This window comes from Aethalodelphis obliquidens, unplaced genomic scaffold, assembly GCF_003676395.1.
Source record: "Aethalodelphis obliquidens isolate GAN/ISIS:26980383/991018 unplaced genomic scaffold, ASM367639v1 scaffold7, whole genome shotgun sequence".
NCBI classification, from domain to species: domain Eukaryota; kingdom Metazoa; phylum Chordata; class Mammalia; order Artiodactyla; family Delphinidae; genus Aethalodelphis; species Aethalodelphis obliquidens.
In genome coordinates this window covers 33,256,265-33,272,808 of record NW_020837951.1, presented here as the reverse complement: position 1 = coordinate 33,272,808, position 16,544 = coordinate 33,256,265, and the positions used below count along the sequence as shown (strand labels likewise).

The 16,544-nt window shown below is 49.8% G+C and overlaps 1 protein-coding gene across 1 annotated transcript in view; it reads right to left on the bottom strand.

The window, feature by feature from the left end:
• GABBR2 (gamma-aminobutyric acid type B receptor subunit 2) overlaps nucleotides 1-16,544 on the bottom strand; it is a 368,838-nt gene that overhangs the window by 54,662 nt on the left and 297,632 nt on the right. The window contains exons 12-13 of the mRNA XM_027105394.1: nucleotides 9,921-10,028; nucleotides 567-689 (exon numbers count right to left, since the gene is read on the bottom strand). Of these exons, the coding sequence (XP_026961195.1) occupies nucleotides 567-689; nucleotides 9,921-10,028 (231 nt within the window). The remainder of the gene's footprint in view (nucleotides 1-566; nucleotides 690-9,920; nucleotides 10,029-16,544) is intronic.

The window sequence follows — 16,544 nt, the reverse complement described above, 5'->3', positions numbered from 1 at the left end:
AGGCCCAACGCAAGACTACTAAAATATATATTTAACGGTACTTTTATGTAAGGTTCTTCTTTTTGGCAACACATCACTTTGAAGATCCTCTAGTAACTGGAGGAGCTATCAGAGTGTTTATTCCCTACGAGCACTCCTTAGGGAACTCACTTTAAAGGAGAGATTAAAAATGCAATGTAATTTCTAGGCTGATGGATCATATAAATGGGGGCTTCTACAATGTGTAGAGAATATACTGGTTTAAACGACCCAACATTTCCCCTCAATTCTGCATATATTAATACACCTAGACAAATTCTTTCACCATTTTTTTCCAGGAGTGAAGACCTTATATTTGGCCCTCCTGAAATAATATATGTCTCAAATGGAAGGAAACGGAAATAATGAGACGTTCCTGATAGGGAATGTGGACCCACGTGGACCTATGATGATTTCCCCGGAACCACCTCGATTTCTTCTCAAGAAGCGTACCTGGGGCAGTAAAGGAGATGTGCTGCCTTGCCGTCCCCGGGCGGGGGGGGCTGGGAGCAGCATAGGCCTCCGTCCTGCTGGTGCCAGGTGCTTACCTCCATGCTGTACCTCTCCACCGTCCTTCTCAGGGGGTCCACAGCCTGCCAGCAAATCAGGATGCACAGGTCAATCAGCAGCATGCCCCCAACGATCACGAGCAGTTTCTGGTCCTTGATGATCTGCAGAGAGGGCAGGGGCAGAAGGGACGTGAGAGGGCCTCCCAAACAGCAGCCGAGGCGCCAGGTCAGGTGGGTGACTGAATGGCGTCACCCCCAGGTTGAAAATTTCCTCAGACTCCCCATCGCCCACAGGATAAATCCAGCCAAGCTCCTTTGCTTGGCATTCAAGGCCTTTCATGAGCTTGGCTTGTCCATGCCCGAAACACACACATATACTTAGTTAAATTTGAGGACGCCCAGGTTCTGGCCCTGCTGTGATTTTCACCCCAGGCCTTTGTGGGTGCTGGCTCTTTTGTCTGGAACACTCTTCTTTCTATGTGGCAAATAATCCTTAGAGACCCAGATTCATTTCGCCTCCTCCACGAAGCCTCCCTAACTCCCACAGCAGAACTAACTACTCCCATAGCACTCTGTTCCCAGACTTAATCATACTTAATAAGTTCAATACTTATACTTATGAATAGTAATAGTCATAAGTACAAGAAGGAGAATAAATACAAATGCTAACACTTAGTGAACACTTACACTGTGCCTACCTCTAGGTTGACTGTTTTACATACAGCATCTCATACAAAGGCAAATACTATTATTATTCCCAATTTTCAGATGAAGAAGCTGAGGCTAGTGCTGGGGGCCAAGTAACCTGCTCAGTGGAATACAGATACTAAGAGGTGAAGCCTAGATTCGAACCAAGCTCCTCCTCTCTCCAGAGTGCACACCCTCAAACATTTACAGCACCTACCAGGCTCTACAGTGACCAGATGCTATATTAAGTTGTATACACATCTGCCCTCCTCAGTAAACTGGGGCACCCCTGACAAAAGGGAAGCCTGTTTTATTTATTTGTTTGCCCTCAGCACCTAGCAGGGCCTGGCATGCAGTCGATACTTAGAAGTTTGCCTGGTTGAATTGCGATGAAGGAATATATAAAGAAGAAATATAATTCCCATCCCACTTTGCAGCTTGGGGTATCTTTATTACACTGTGAAGGTCCCACCCCACTTTATGTCCGTTTGATGGGGATTGGCCTGGGGACAAATGCTGTCTGGGGCAAAGCTAACCTGTATTTCACGCATTGCACGTTTATGTGTCCTCACCCCCCACCCCAATGCCAAACAAAAGCTAATGTGATGAAGTAGTTCCAGAAAAGACTATAGAAAAATAAACAAAACGGAAGCAGAAGCTTAAGAAATATCGCCAGGTGTGGCTTTTAATGATTAAAGCCATCCTTAAAGGAGAAATAGAAACTCAAGAGACTTCTCTGTGGCCAAACTGTGAAAAGAACACGAAAGTACTGCTGAGTTACTGCCAAAGAGATCAAATCCACCAAGACCACTTTACCTGGGGGTGGGGCACTGGCAAAGCCCCCTCTGAGATTTTTCAGAAGCATTCAGTGAACCGCTGATAGCTTGTAGAAACCTGGTTTAACCCCTGCCCTCAGGGGAACCAGGCAGCTCCCTGTTAGCCTTGAGAAATTGGGCCACAGGGAAGAAATGCCTGAGGAGCTGAGGACTTAGAGGACAGGCTGGGAGAGGCCTCCCTGCTTGATGCTCACCCAGGGCTGTTTGAGCCCCAGGCATTTGCACACACTGCACCTGACCCCTGGAAGTTCCTTCCCCCACCTTTCTGCTGGTGCCCTCCTACCCTGATTTCAAGATTGAGCCTGAGCAGCTGCTCCTCTGTGAATCCGGGTGTGCCCTGCATGGGGTCCATACTGCAACTGTGTTCCTATCAGAACCAAGGCGGTGACCATCCAGTCTCCCCTCTGTGCCCTGGTGCCTTGTGCAGGGGCTGGCTCTCAAACTTTCTTGAGGAACGTGTGGAGAATGAATGAATGAGCTCTCAGGAAAAGGCCAGGGGAAAGTGGTGCTGTTGAGCAAGTTCAAGGGCACTGTCTCCTGCCTAGGGCTCAGGTTCTACTTCCTATAAGGCACCACCTGCCACAGGTTCCTATCCTTTCCCAGGCATTTGTAGGTGCTGGTTCTTTCGTCTGAAACACCCTGTTCTTTCTGTGAGAGGCTCTGTGTGGCTGGGTGTGCATGGGGTCGGTTGGGGGTGGCTGGAAACAGGGCTGGCTGGAGAGAGAGAGCCTGCATGACATGTGATGGGGCCTCATGGGGGCCACTGGAGGTTTAAGCGTCTTTAAGCATCAGCGTGATGGGGAGCTCTCTGCAGCATTAAGGGGTGAACCTGAGGCGGGATCCTGCAGTAGGAGGCTAGTTAGGAGCTGGGGCCATTGTCCTGATGAGGAAGGATGAGGCCTGATCCAGAGCAGTGACTACCAGATGGACAGGAGGATGCAGATGCCACAAGCACCGGGCAGGCAGAGTTGCGGGCCTCAGCCTCTCAGTCCTCTCCCCCTCCCCAAACTTCCCCAACCAGCAAGTGCCAGCACCTCCAGGTCCCTCCCTCTCTGCCAAGTCTTTCCCACGAGACAAGGGGTACTACTGTCCCCACAGTCTAACTCCCAGGAGGCAGTGAACTTGAACTTGCTCAGCAGTACCACTTTCTCCTGGCCTCTTCCTGAGAGCTCATGCATACAGGAGTACGGACCACCTCACACTCCAGCACACCACGCCTCAGGTCTGTTGGGACTGCACAGTCTACACTGGACAAGAAGTAGTGCATTGAAGGGTAGGGCTGAGAAACATGGGTTGGGGCCACCCTCAGTGAGCCCCTACAGGGGAGAGACCTCCCTTCTGAGTGGACGCTGCACCTCTCCTGCTGCTGCCTGAATAGGGAAGGCACGCATGCAGCACAGAAGATGAGCATCAGAATTTCTCTCTGGTAAATATGAGAGTCAAGTCCTCCCAATTTTAAGGCTCACGTATGAAGTGTGAGGTAGCAGAGTGGCAGTGGAGAGACAGGACCTGGGATTATGCGGACCATCCCTTGTGACCTGGCGTGACCCTAACAAATCACTTCCTCTCTCATTCTGCATTTCTGGCAAGGAGTGGGGAGGTTCACGTAATATCTCCAAGTATGGTGCAAAAAAAGAACACCATTTTGGATCTATAAGACCTCATTCTAATCCCAGCTCTTGTGAAATGTTATCTTGATCAAGCTGTATGACTCTGTTAGGCTTATTTCCTCCTCTAAAAGTGAGACCGGTGAGCTCTAAGCTGCAGAGTTGGTATAAGAGTGAAATGAGATGATGTATGGAAAGCACCTAGCACAACATCTGGCTCAGAGAAGGTGCTCAACAAATGGGCTGTGTAGCTACCATTACTTGGGTTTTGAGAATGCATGGCTCTGTGTTTATGTGGAGGACAGTGACATCTAGGGGCAAAGTGTGATACTGCACCTCAGCTCTGCTAGACTCAGGGCTAATCATCACACAGACAGGCCCAGGTGGGAAGATCCTGAGAGTAACAGGAGAGGACATGTCTAATTTCCTTTTGGTACCATTTCCAAAGCCTGGCACTTGACCACTGTTTGTGACTAAATGGATTTAGTAAGTAGTTATGGATCACGTTTGATTTATTAATTACAGGAACATTTATTGAGTGCCTACTCTGAATCAGGTTCTTTTCTAGGCACTAGGGCTGCAGCAGTGAGCAAAACATGAATATCCTACATTCATAGAGCATGCATGATAGGGGGAGACTAATAATGAATAATTATACAAATACCCCATACGTATACACAATACAATGCTAAAGAGAGGTGACAAAAATAATCTTTTAAAAAGGATCTAAAAGTTTAAATTTAAAAAATAGCACTGACCTAACCCTACAAAGTCTGAGCACCATAGAATACTAGAATTAGGCAAGGCCATGTCTCTAGTCTCACCTCAGCTTCCCTGACTTCCTTTCTTATTTTTCAGCTTTCTCTTCAAAGGCTGCACAAACTTTCCTCGGTTATGTCAGTGCACACTGATGCCATGAAACTGAGTTCTCTCTCTGAGGCTAGGAGGTTACTCGTGCTCCATTCTCACTGAGTGAGAGATGAGAGTGAAGGCACCCAGGAACGATTAAGCACCCAGTTCTGGCATCAGATCTGAGTTTGAATCTTACTAACTAGCTGGGAGACCTTGGTAAGTTTCCTAACCCATCTGAGCCAGTTTTCTCATCTACACAATGGGGGACGATGACCACACAAACCACTAGATTACCAGAGCCTGGCTTACAATTACTGTTCAACAGATGTTAGCTATTACTAGTAAACATCACTTCCCATGGTTGTTTAGAGCAGAGATCAGCAAACTACGAATTTGGGGTCACTGTTTGTCTTTGTAAATAAAGTTTTATTGGAACACAGTCATATCCATTTGTTTATGTGTTTGCCTTTGGCTACTTTCATTCTACAATAGCAGTGTTGAGTGGCTGTGACAGAGACTGTATGGCTTGTGAAGCCTAACATAGTTACTGTCTGACTCTTTACAGGAAAAGTTGGCTAACTTCTTCTTTTGGGAAAACGGCATTTCTTTATTTTTCCAAAAAATTTCAGATATTTTGACTGATTCAGACTGGCCGCCTACTGGGACCAGCTTATTGCCTACTTCCAGGGACGCCATTCCAGAGGGAATACAGTGTGAATGGTGCCCCCTGGAGTTGTACAACCAGAGGCCCTGCCTTCCTGCCGTCACTCAGATGTCAGACACTCTCTTGGCATTTTCCTGAAGCTGAGCCTGGATGAAGGTCTGAGAGGATGGCCCTATGTTATTATTTGCAACCGTATCAAGTCATATATGTAGTGAAGTTTCTTTGTCCTCAGAAAACCCGTATCAAGTCATATATGTAGTGAAGTTTCTTTGTCCTCAGAAAACATCTGCCCCCACAACAGATCTCATCTCTGAGTTCCCGCTCTAGTCTTAACGTTCCAATTTGGTCCTAGTAAGAGTAAGAGGCAGAATAAAGACTGTGGTAGTGGGCTTCCCTGGTGGCACAGTGGTTAGGAATCCGCCTGCCAATGCAGGGGACACGGGTTCAAGCCCTGATCTGGGAAGATCCCACATGCCTCAGAGCAACTAAGCCCGTGAGGCACAACTGCTGAGCCTGCGCTCTAGAACCACAATTACTGAAGCCTGTGCGCCTAGAGCCCGTGCTCTGCAACAAGAGAAGCCACCGCAATGAGAAGCCCGTGCACCGCGCACAGAACGAAGACCCAACGCAGTCAAAAATAAATAAATTAAACAAAAAGAAGACTGTGGTAGTGAGGCTTTTCAATTCAAGATTTTACGATTGATACTATAAAAATACTGAATTTAGAAGCATTAAGTCACCACATGTCAATACCTCCTTTAACAGGCTTCTTTTTCTTTAATGTCTTTCAAAATGTAGCCATATGGGGTGAAGTTTGTGTATGTGTGTTTGGGGAGGGTGTGACATGGTGGGTGGAGGGAGGATGAGGTGGGAGACAGGGAAGGAAGAAAAGGGTAAAAAGACTGAAAAAGAAGTGTGAGATTGCATTTTCAGATTTAGGTAAATCTTGTATATGTGTCAGTAAAAAAAAAAAATTAAGGGCTTCCCCGGTGGCTCAGTGGCTAAGAATCCGCCTGCCAGTGCAGGGGACACTGGTTCGAGACCTGGTCTGGGAAGATCCCACATGCTGCGGAGCAACTAAGCCCGTGGGCCACAACTACTGAGCCTGTGAGGCACAACTACTGAGCCCACGTGCCACAACTACTGAAGTCGGTGCGTCTAGAGTCCATGCTCCACAACAAGAGAAGCCACTGCAATGAGAAGCCCGTGCACTGCAAGAGTAGCCCCCATTCACCGCAACTAGAGAAAACCCGTGCACAGTAACAAAGACCCAATGCAGCCAAAAATAAATAAATAAATTAAATTTTTTAAAGTGCATAAGAAAAAACATTAAAAGAAAAATAAGAGGCTCACTTTAAAAAAAGTTTAAACTTAAAAAAACCCAATAAAACAAAACAATGACAATAAAAACCAACCTTGGCTATGTAAAATGTTGGAGTCATGGAGAATTCAATCCCAGTTTTGACCTGCGACTGCCACAACCCTTTAAAAACAATCTCGTTCCCAACTTGAGTTTTTGATCTGTGAAAGGTATAAATTTCTCTTCTATACCCTTAACCTCCTCTAATTTGGCTGATAAATGATACTCAGCTGTAGCGCCACAAGGCTTTTCCTGGAATAACTGGAAAGCCTAGAGCAAAAACTGTCTCACACTGGAAAGGTGTATTCATGTGGCCTAAATCATTTTCACAACAGGCTAAACTGGTGACCAAATCTTGTACTCAAAGCCTTTGGCAGTTTTTCAGACAGGCCCCTTCCTGGACGCCTGGGCCCACCACCTGCCTGGGCTCTCACTTTGCCCAGACCCCTGGGGTGGGGAGAGTCCCCTTGTCCCAGGCAGCCCAGCAGGCTGTGGCCACATCACAGCCCCAACTCCCACAGCGCTTTCAGACGACTGAACTCCTGAAGTCTTCCCTGGCACGTTTTGTCAATTGTTGCCAGACAATCTGAGTGTTCTTGCTTAGTGATCACATGAGTAACAGAAAATAAAGGCCAGTTCTCCATTGCCAATAATAATGTGCATGAATTACATATTGACACAAAGAAACGAACACTGCGATTCTTCAAAACCAGGATGGACTTGTCATAAATGGCAGAGCCACAGAGCAGTAGGGGCCCAAGAAGTTACCTGGTGGCTGTCAAACTTTGGCTTGTATCCGCTTTGCCAGGAGGGCTGGTGGAAACGCACGTTCCTGGGCTCCAGGAACCTGATTCTTAGGGCTGGGCGAGCTGAGAAAGTGAATTTCTAACAAGCTCCCAGGTGATGCCAACAATGCTGCTGGTTGGCTTGCACTCTGAGTAGCCCTGATCTAGGCCAGAGGTCTCCCACTCTGGCTGTATATTAGGATCACCTGGGGAGGTCTAGTAACTCCCAATGCTCAGCTCCAGCCCGGAGGTGTGGGCTGGGCTGGGTTACTTCTTGTAGTTTTCAAAAGCTCCCATTTGATTGTAATGTGCAGCCAGGTCTGAGAAGGACCAGGTGGCCAGGCTCCTCATATTACAGACAGGAGGGAGTTGTCACAAATGCTCCTGAGCCCCAGTGAGAGGAGGGCTTTCCAGGTGAGCACAGGCAATGGGTGGCAGAGCCGAGCTCTTTCCTCCCTCTAAATGCAGCCCATAATTGTCCTAAGGTGGTCCGGTGTGGAGCAGAGGGTGGAGAAGGGAGGGCACCCCCCCCCCCATCTGGAGAGCAGCTCCCTGGCAGTGAAGGGGCAGGCAGTGAGGCTGATGAGTGAGAGGTGCCACTGGGCACCAGGCAGAATCACAGCTCAGGAGACAATGCCATTTCAATACTTCACCATTTTACAGATAAGGAAACAGAGGCCCTGAAAGATGAAGAGGTTTGCTGAAGGACCCATGGCGGGTCAGCAGTGAAGCAGGGAGTAGAAGCCTGCTCTCCTGCTGTGTCTGCTGGCCCTACCACCTCGGGCTCACTTGCTATCTGCCACAGGCGTGATGGCTTATGACCCAGGTAATCGGATGGCAAATGCAAGTTTGGGATGAAGAACTGGAACAACAGGCACCACGTTCCAGAGTGGGATGAGGTCACAGTGCAGGATTTTCAGGAGATGTCTGTAAATGGGTTATACACCCATCAGGGATTTAAAAAGTGTGTGTGTGGGGGTGGGTAGAGTTGAATCAAGAAGAGGATTTTTGGAAAGACGTGTCATGATGCTATCTCACCTCATCCCCAGGTGAGAGGACGGGGCGTATGCTTCCTCCTTGACCTCAAATCAAGAGGGAGGCTTAAGGAGAGCACTCAGATGGCTTGAGTGCTAAGGGCTCCCTGCAGCCTGGGGGACCTGGTGAGCTGATGCCTCACTCCTGCCTGAGAAACCCACGGGAGGATAACGGGCCAGTTGCTCCATGGATGGAGTGGAAGAGGGGAAGTGGCTACAGTGGGATCAGCCACAATCCTTGAGTTTGTAGGAGCGAAGGATGTGTGAGTGCTTCCTGAGCACCAGGTGTGGGCCCTGGGCCAGGTAGAGCTGTGTGGCCTGCCCAAGGCAAGCTGGAGGGGCGGGCCCAGGAGTGGGGGACTGCCACATGTCTGTGGAAGGAGCCACAAATGGCCAAAGGGGGGAGTATTTCACCCATGTCAGGGCCACTGCAGGAGAGTAAATCCCAGTAATGGGGGCTTTGAAAATTCCGCAAAAGGACTCCATGAGAGCCTAAAGGGTGTGCTTAACCAATGCCAGGCCCAGCAAGATAGATGCAGCTCCTGGCAAGTGAGGTCCTTCCTGCCCCTTCCACCACTCGAAGCCCCAACTCAGGAGGGTTCAGAAACCTTGGGAATGGGATGGGGAAAACACTCAGTCTGGCAAAAGACAGAAGCAGCCCATCGCACCCCTTCTCCCAGGGCAGGTGACTGGCTGCTTCAGGCCAAGCTGGGGAACGAAGAGGCGATGCCTTTGAAGGCAGTTTGAGGTTTTGAATATTATGATGGACTCCACATACTAGCTATTGACCAGAGGACCTTCAAAGTCATGAGACTTGCCCGAAGTTTTATCTTAGGAGCAAGGGAAGAAGAGTGCCAGCCATCGGAAGAGTTAGAAAGGACAGTGAGGGGAAAGCTTCTCTATGACTACATCCTAAGAGTCAAGCTTAATCAACATGATGGTTACAGCCAAGCACAGAGGTGGCAACTGCTTTCCTCCCACACGAAGGAAGGGCTCCTGTCCTCTAAGGGCCTCTTCGAAAATGGAAGCATTAAATCAGGCCCCTGCCCTGTTTCACTCTCCTCTTTCAAGGGCTCCCCACTGCCCACAAGTTAAAGTTCAGGTTCCTTACCATGGCTCCTGCCTTCCCCTGTGGCTTCCTCTTGTACCCTTTTCCCATGAACCCCTCGGCAACGTGAACACACCCCTCCCCTCCCCAGGCCTCCGTGCACACAGTTCCCTCTGGGAGAGGGAAAACTCCCCAGCCTCTGCTTCCCACTCACCCTCCAGGTGTTAGCATAGGTGTCACTTCCTACACCAAGCCCTCCCTGGGTGCTATACCCCAGTATCCCCCATATGCACCCAACCAGCCCTTATCACCTTGCATTGTAAACGCTCTGTTAGCTGTCTGATGTCCCCAGGAGGCTGAAGGTGTTGGGGGCTGGGGTGGGGAGGGGCGGAGGGTTGTGTTTAGCTTGAATCCCCAGCAAATAGCCCAGTGCCTGGCATACAGTAGGTGCCTAATAAATCTTTTTAAAATAAATACTAAATGAACATTGAAAACACCCTGCAACAGAAGGAGGCATTACCTTCTTCTTCATTTTCACATTTTTGAAGATGGCGTGGACCCTCCATGTCTTTGCGAACATTGCCCCAAAGGCGGTCGTGTAGCCCACGGTGAGAATCCAGGTCCTGACCTAGAGGCCATGAGAAAACAGAGGCATTAACATCTCCCGGGGGACGGACTTCATCAGTTAGGAGAGTGTCCCAACAGGGGGACTCTAGATGGGACAGATGCTCTACTTTACATACTGTAGAGTTTTACTAGCATCAATAGTCCTTCAATCACATTTCAATCTGATAGGCTTAGTTCTATGGGCCACTCGCCAGACCAGGGCCAGGGCCCTGGGCGCAGAGGCATATGAGATTCAAATCCTGCCTTTCATGGGCCCACAGCCCAGAGGGAGCCAGTCATAGACAGAGGCACAGAGGCCCCCAGGACCACTGAGGCACCACTAAGGGGTTTCAGACCAGCCCTCTGATCTTCCCTCCCTCCTTTCCTTCTCTGACAGCCTTCTATGTGGGGAGACAGGCCTGCAGAGGTGCTCCCAATTGCTGATTTCTCTGCCTCCTCACCCAAGTCTCTAGGAGACGAGGCAGTCCCAGGAACCTCTTCCACAGGACTCCCAGGTCCTGGGTTGTGGGCAGCGGGGAGGGGAGAGCACTGAGCTGCAGGGGCTGAGACTGGGCAGGACAACAGGCCTGCATGGCCCTTCTCCAGCGCTAGTGACCCAGCCACTCTGGTAAAGCAGGGCAGAACTCAGCCAGAACTGGCCCCGGGGATGCCTGACTGGCAGCTGCACCAGCCCAGCTCCTGGCCATCGTCAGGGGCTGCTCAGTTGAGGGGCAAGGCCAGCGGAGAGGGGCTGTGACCTTTCCACTCCCACCAGGGGCCCGTCTCCTCATGCTTTTGGAGAAAGAGAGGAGCGATGCTGCCTGGGTCCCTGCTCAGGACTAAGGCCTTATCTGGCTCTCAGCTGTTCCACAGCACCAACGTGTGCCCTGATCCCCAGCCCTGGGCTGGTGGCTGCCACAAACTGTCAGCCCTGATAGGAGCCAACAGCCTGATCCGTGCAGGCTGGGTCACCACCTGTTAGGTCTTGGGGGCCTCCTGGATGCCCACTCCCCACCTGCACTGCCATTGTGGCCAGACCCCAGCCTCTCCCGAGTCCACCCTCACCGGCTGGTCTGGATACCCTCCAAGAACCAGGAGACTCCCCTAGCTCCAGGTTGGTCCCCACATCATGGCCCAGGACTGGGCTGTATGCCACTGGGTTCTGGGGCCTCCCACTCACTGGGACAAAAAGGCTGCGTGCTTCTTGAGCTCTGGTTCTAGACTATGGTCTTTCCCCGGCTCTTTCTCAGCTCTGTTGAACTAAGTTCCCCCTGAAAGGTCCCCACCTGCCTCAGCTGAACATAGCAGGAAGGTGGGCGCGTTAGGAGAGAGAGAGACAGTTGGGCTGGAGTGGACAGGCCGGGCCCTCTGTGTCCAGAGCCCAGCAGGTTTGCCCACCTCAGTGCTCCCATCCAGCCCAGGGCTGCAGGCAGTCATGTAGGAGGTTCCCAGACATGCTCCCTTCAGGGAGTCCCTTCACACTGCCTTTCTAGCAACTTGGTTCTCTAGCTTTTCAGAGACAAGGCATTTCCCCTTTCCATTTTATCTGTAAAAATAGGAACTGGTTGGGTAGATGGCAAGACCAACCCCCTAAGGTAGGACAACAGCATTACCTCGATTGTTCAGAAACACAGATGGGTGAGGTGTGAATGCTGACAATGGTAAGGGTGAGGACTTAACCTTCTTCTTTTTTTTTTTTTAATTTCAAAAATTTCAGACAGGCAAGAACGAATCACAGTACTTTAGAGAAGGTGTAGGATGGCCACATCATTACCCGTATTATAAAACAAGGATGGAAGAAAAGTAACAGAATAGAGACAGGGAAGGAGCCAATTATTTGGAATTTAGACCTGAGCTTATTCAATGACCAAATCACACATTCCTAGCCTATCAGAGTTGTACAGGACCTTACAGATCATTTCATTCATTTGTTCACCTGTTCATTCAATAAGGATTACTGGGCCAGAAACTAAGTATACAATGATAAAAACAAACAAATAAAACAACAACAACCACCAAAACCAGAGTGATATTTTGGAGTCATCAACTGAGTTGAGAAAACCCCTTTGTAGATGAAGAAACTGAGACTCGGGGCATTAAGGTATTTCTCCCAACCACACCACCCAGCTCCAGAGCTGAGCCTGGAAGTCAAGGCCTTGACCCAGTCCAGCCCTCTCTCCCCCACATCATGCCACCTGCTCCTCAGAGAGTCTCCTTACCCCAATCAGGTTCATCCCCGCCCGGGAGGCAGCTGTCAAAGGGACAGCACACTGGGGGAGTAGCTGACCAGCCTGAGAACTGGCTGATTTCAACACACTTTTAGAGCTAATGGTTGACATGACTGTGAAGACCAATGGTCTCCAAGCCCTTTTGATCATGTCCCCCTATCAGAAAAACAACTTTAAACACGAACATATACAGAACAAGGAAATTTTTAAAAGGATGGTAAGAGATGAAATAATATGGTTATTTCTACCTCATAATGTGGCAGACAAAGATCTCTTATTTTGGGTTAAAGTATTACTCCAATATGCTTGGCATTATTATATTTGCTTTGACTTATATTTTCTTTGGCATAATCATTTTCGGGCCACTTGTCTATTTTGTAGGGTCAAATTCATTAAGACCCAATAATACAAGTGAGTTAAGTTAGTAAAAACTCAATGATGTAAATTTAACCTGGCAACTGGAAACGGCAATATGTTGCCATAAACTGAAAGCACAGAATGGGTGAGGATGCCTGGCCAGAAAAGAGGTAACCTAGCAGGCCCAAGACCTGCTGGCAAGGTTCGCTTAGGCTGGTGTCTGAGAACTTGGATTTGGGGAGGGTTCCCACCATTCCCTCAATGATAAGAGTGACTCTGTGCCTGAAGGGTTTGTGCAAACAGCGTGATTTATGCGCACACCTGCTTTCCTTCTGAGAGCCTGGAATTTTGGTATGTGCTCAGTAGAGGGTACCCAGGTGACCGGACCCCAATAAAAACCCTGGGGGCTGAGTGTCCAGTGAGCTTCCCTGGTAGACATTTCGTGTGTTGTCGCGAGTCGCTGCTGGGGTATTAAGTGCACCCTGTGTGACTCCACTGGGAGAGGCTCTGGGAATCTTGCACCTGATTCCCTGTGACCTCACCCCATGTGCCTTTTCACTTTGTTGATTTTGCTTTACGTTCTTCCTCTGTAATTAATCATTGCTGTGAGTACAATTCTATACTGAGTCCTCCTAGAGAATCGCTGGACGGGGGGTTGTCCTGGGGATCCGGAACACAATGCCCTGTGGCTGGCTCATGCCACAGACTGACCAACCACTCCGTTCTCAGGAGAGTTCCTGCATGAGACCACCAGACACACCCACTGGGCCAGGGCCCCGGGGTCAGTCTGAGTATTAAATCTTAGTAAAGCTTAATTTCTTTCATTTTTTTTTTTTACATAAAAAAGTAAACAAAGGCTGTAATACATTCTTCCACAAGATGATCCCAGTGGGTTCACATCCCATTTGGAGACAGCTCTTCAGACAATGATGAAACAACACTAGAAGAAATACTCTGGAAAGCAGGAGAGTGGGACCCTTACCAGCAGAGCCACCTACCCCCGGCTGCCTCTGCTCAGGGTCATCTCTGTGCAAAAGGAGGTGTTTTCTCTCTCTACTCCTCCACCATCGTTTTTTTTTTAAATTTATTTATTTTATTTTTGGCTGCATTTGGTCTTCGTTGCTGCACGTGGGCTTTCCCTAATTGCGATGAGTGGGGGCTACTCTTCGTTGAGGTGCGCGGGCTTCTCATTGCGGCGGCTTCTCTTGTTGCAGAGCACGGGCTCTAGGCACGCGGGCTTCAGTAGTTGTGGCACACTGGTTTCAGTAGTTGTGGCTCACGGGCTCTAGAGCGCAGGCTCAGCAGTTGTGGCACACAGGCTTAGTTGCTCCATGGCATGTGGGATCTTCCCGGACCAGGGCTCGAACCAGTGTCCCCTGCATTGGCAGGCGGATTCTTAACCACTGCGCCACCAGGGAAGCCCCACCATTGTTTTAAGATGGAAATGGACCCTGGGGTTCAGTCCTCGACCCTCTTTGTCCTAAAAGGGCTCTCCCTGAGTTATCACTCCCACTCTCAGGCTTCAACCATTTTCCTTGTGCTGACAATTCCTTTATCTCTTTCCCTGTTCCTATTTCTCTTCTGAGCTCCAGACCTGCGTATGCCACTGTCACTGGAGACCTAGGTGACACTTAGGTGTCCCATAAAACCTTCACACTCCAGAGCCAGAGCTGAGCCCATCAGCGCTTCCACTGAGTAGCTCCATTTCCTCCCGACTCAGGGATGGTGCCACTATCCACCTGTCACCCAAGTTAGGGACCTGGAAGTCCCCCAGGAATCCTCCCCTACCCTCACTCTCCTATTCAGTCCCCAGGCCCATCTCCTTCTGCTGAACCACCCCCAGACCCGTTCTCTGCCCTTCCCACGCCTGCACCTCCCAGGTTCCCTTGCCCTCTGGCTTCTGGCTGGATGGAGGGCACCATCAGGAGATGGGAGGGGCCGGGAGAGAGAAGACGGGGTATGTGCTCCCTGCAGCCACTGCTTCTGTGCTGTCTCTGGCGGCAGCTGGGCTCCTCACGTGGCTCTGGCCCTCTCTGGGCTCAGGAAGAGGCCTAGGAGTGGTGAGGGCTTCCTGCGGTTGCCTCAACACCTGTATTTTCTTCCTTAACCCCACCTACACCTCTGTAGGTGGTCCCTTCACTGGAGTCTCTTCCTGTGAAGCACCGGGGTGGGCTCTGTTTGCTGCCAGGGCTATGCCTGATGACCATCGTACTCCCATGTCTCTTGTTAGTACACCCCTCCTCTCTGTTCCTGTGGTATCATCCAGATTAGTCATTACGATCAGGGACTCTGCAGCCAGACTGACAGGAGTTCAAGTCCTGGCTTTGTCACTATCTACGTGAACCTGGGCAGGTCACGTAACCTCCTTGAGCCTCAGTTTCCTCATCTGTGAAATGGGGGTAACTAATGCCTTTGACTTCGTGGGGTGGTTGTGTGGATGAGATGAAAGAAGGTATGTAAAGGGCTGAGGTTCTTAATCAATATCTGATTTTTGTATCACTGCTCGCCGGACCACTGCAGGAGCCTCCAGCTGGTCTCCCGCCTCTCCCCTCACCTGCTGCTCACCCATCAAATACCTCCAAGAGGGACTGTTCTCCAGTGCAAATCTAAGCAAGTCTCCTTGAGTTTAAACCCTTTACTGCCCCATGGAGCCCGCAGGTTAAACTCCAGATTCTTGGCAGGGTGTGGCACCCACCACCTACACCTCTCCAGCCACTGCCCACATAGCATTTCACACCCAAGCAATTCCACGCTGCTTAAACGTCCCCACACATCACACTGGCTCACGATGCGGGCCTGGCACTGGCTATTTCCTCCACTCATCATGCCATCCTCTCTCTAAGCTCTTCACAGATTCTCATTTGTCCTCCAGAATCCATATTCGTGGGCCACCTCCTCTGAGAAGCCCCTCCCAGAGCTTGCAAGGAGGTCACCGCTGCCTCCGCCCTGAGATTTCTGTCCTCATGCATGTTTCTGCTGTGCTGGTCATGCATGTTTCTGAGATGATGTCCACTTGATTACTTGCCTGCCTCTCCCACGAGATGGTGCAGGGCCTACACTGCCCACCTTTAAATCTCTGGATCCAGCACTGAGGGGGTGATTGGGCTGGGTGGGCCCGCTTAGGTGGTAATGAGATCTTTGTCACCAAAAATGTGCAAGCTGAGCTTGAGCAAGCACATGAAAGGAAGATTGCAGACAGAATTGGAGAACTGGATGGCAAAAAAGGCTGAGCTTATGGCCTCAGTGGTCCCTTCCTCGCAACGAAATATGCTGTCCGGGAGGCAGTGAGCTCCCCATCACTCCATGGATTCAAGCAGAGCTTGGAGGACCCCATTTCAGGGTGTTATAGGGGCACTTCCTGTGCTGAGGGAAGTTTCATTTGATGACGTCCCAAGTATCTCCCTTCTGGGTGGCTCTATGATGCCAAATAACCTAGAAGGTTCTGCAGGGCTCAAATGATTCTGTTTTCTCTAATGATTACATCACCTCTAATACAAGTCTCTACTGATTCATCAACATAAGACAAACAGCTACTTCACTCTCTCCCCCAAAGTCTTAAACACATTTATTCTAATGTCTTTCCTTTTTTCTCCTTAGACATAAAGCCCCTGGCCCCCTCTGCACACAACCTGACATGCAACCATGGGGAAGAGGAATTTTAGGCAGGCAATGGCCATCTCAGTCTCAACTATGAAAAAGGAAAAAGCAATTAGAGCACATCTCCAGATGGAAGAAAAATCTACACCCGGAGCAATTCTGCTTAGCTGCTCATTCAATTGATTTTGGGAAGGCCTGCTTGCCAGAGTGAAGGGCTTTCACGGCTCTTTTGGGGACCAGCAGGAATAGGAACACACAGCCTCCCTTGCAGGTCTGTTCTGATGATGACTGGGTTGGAGGAAGCCTTGTCGGTTGGCTGGATGTTGGGGGCTGAGCCGTTTTCCTGCTGTCCAGAA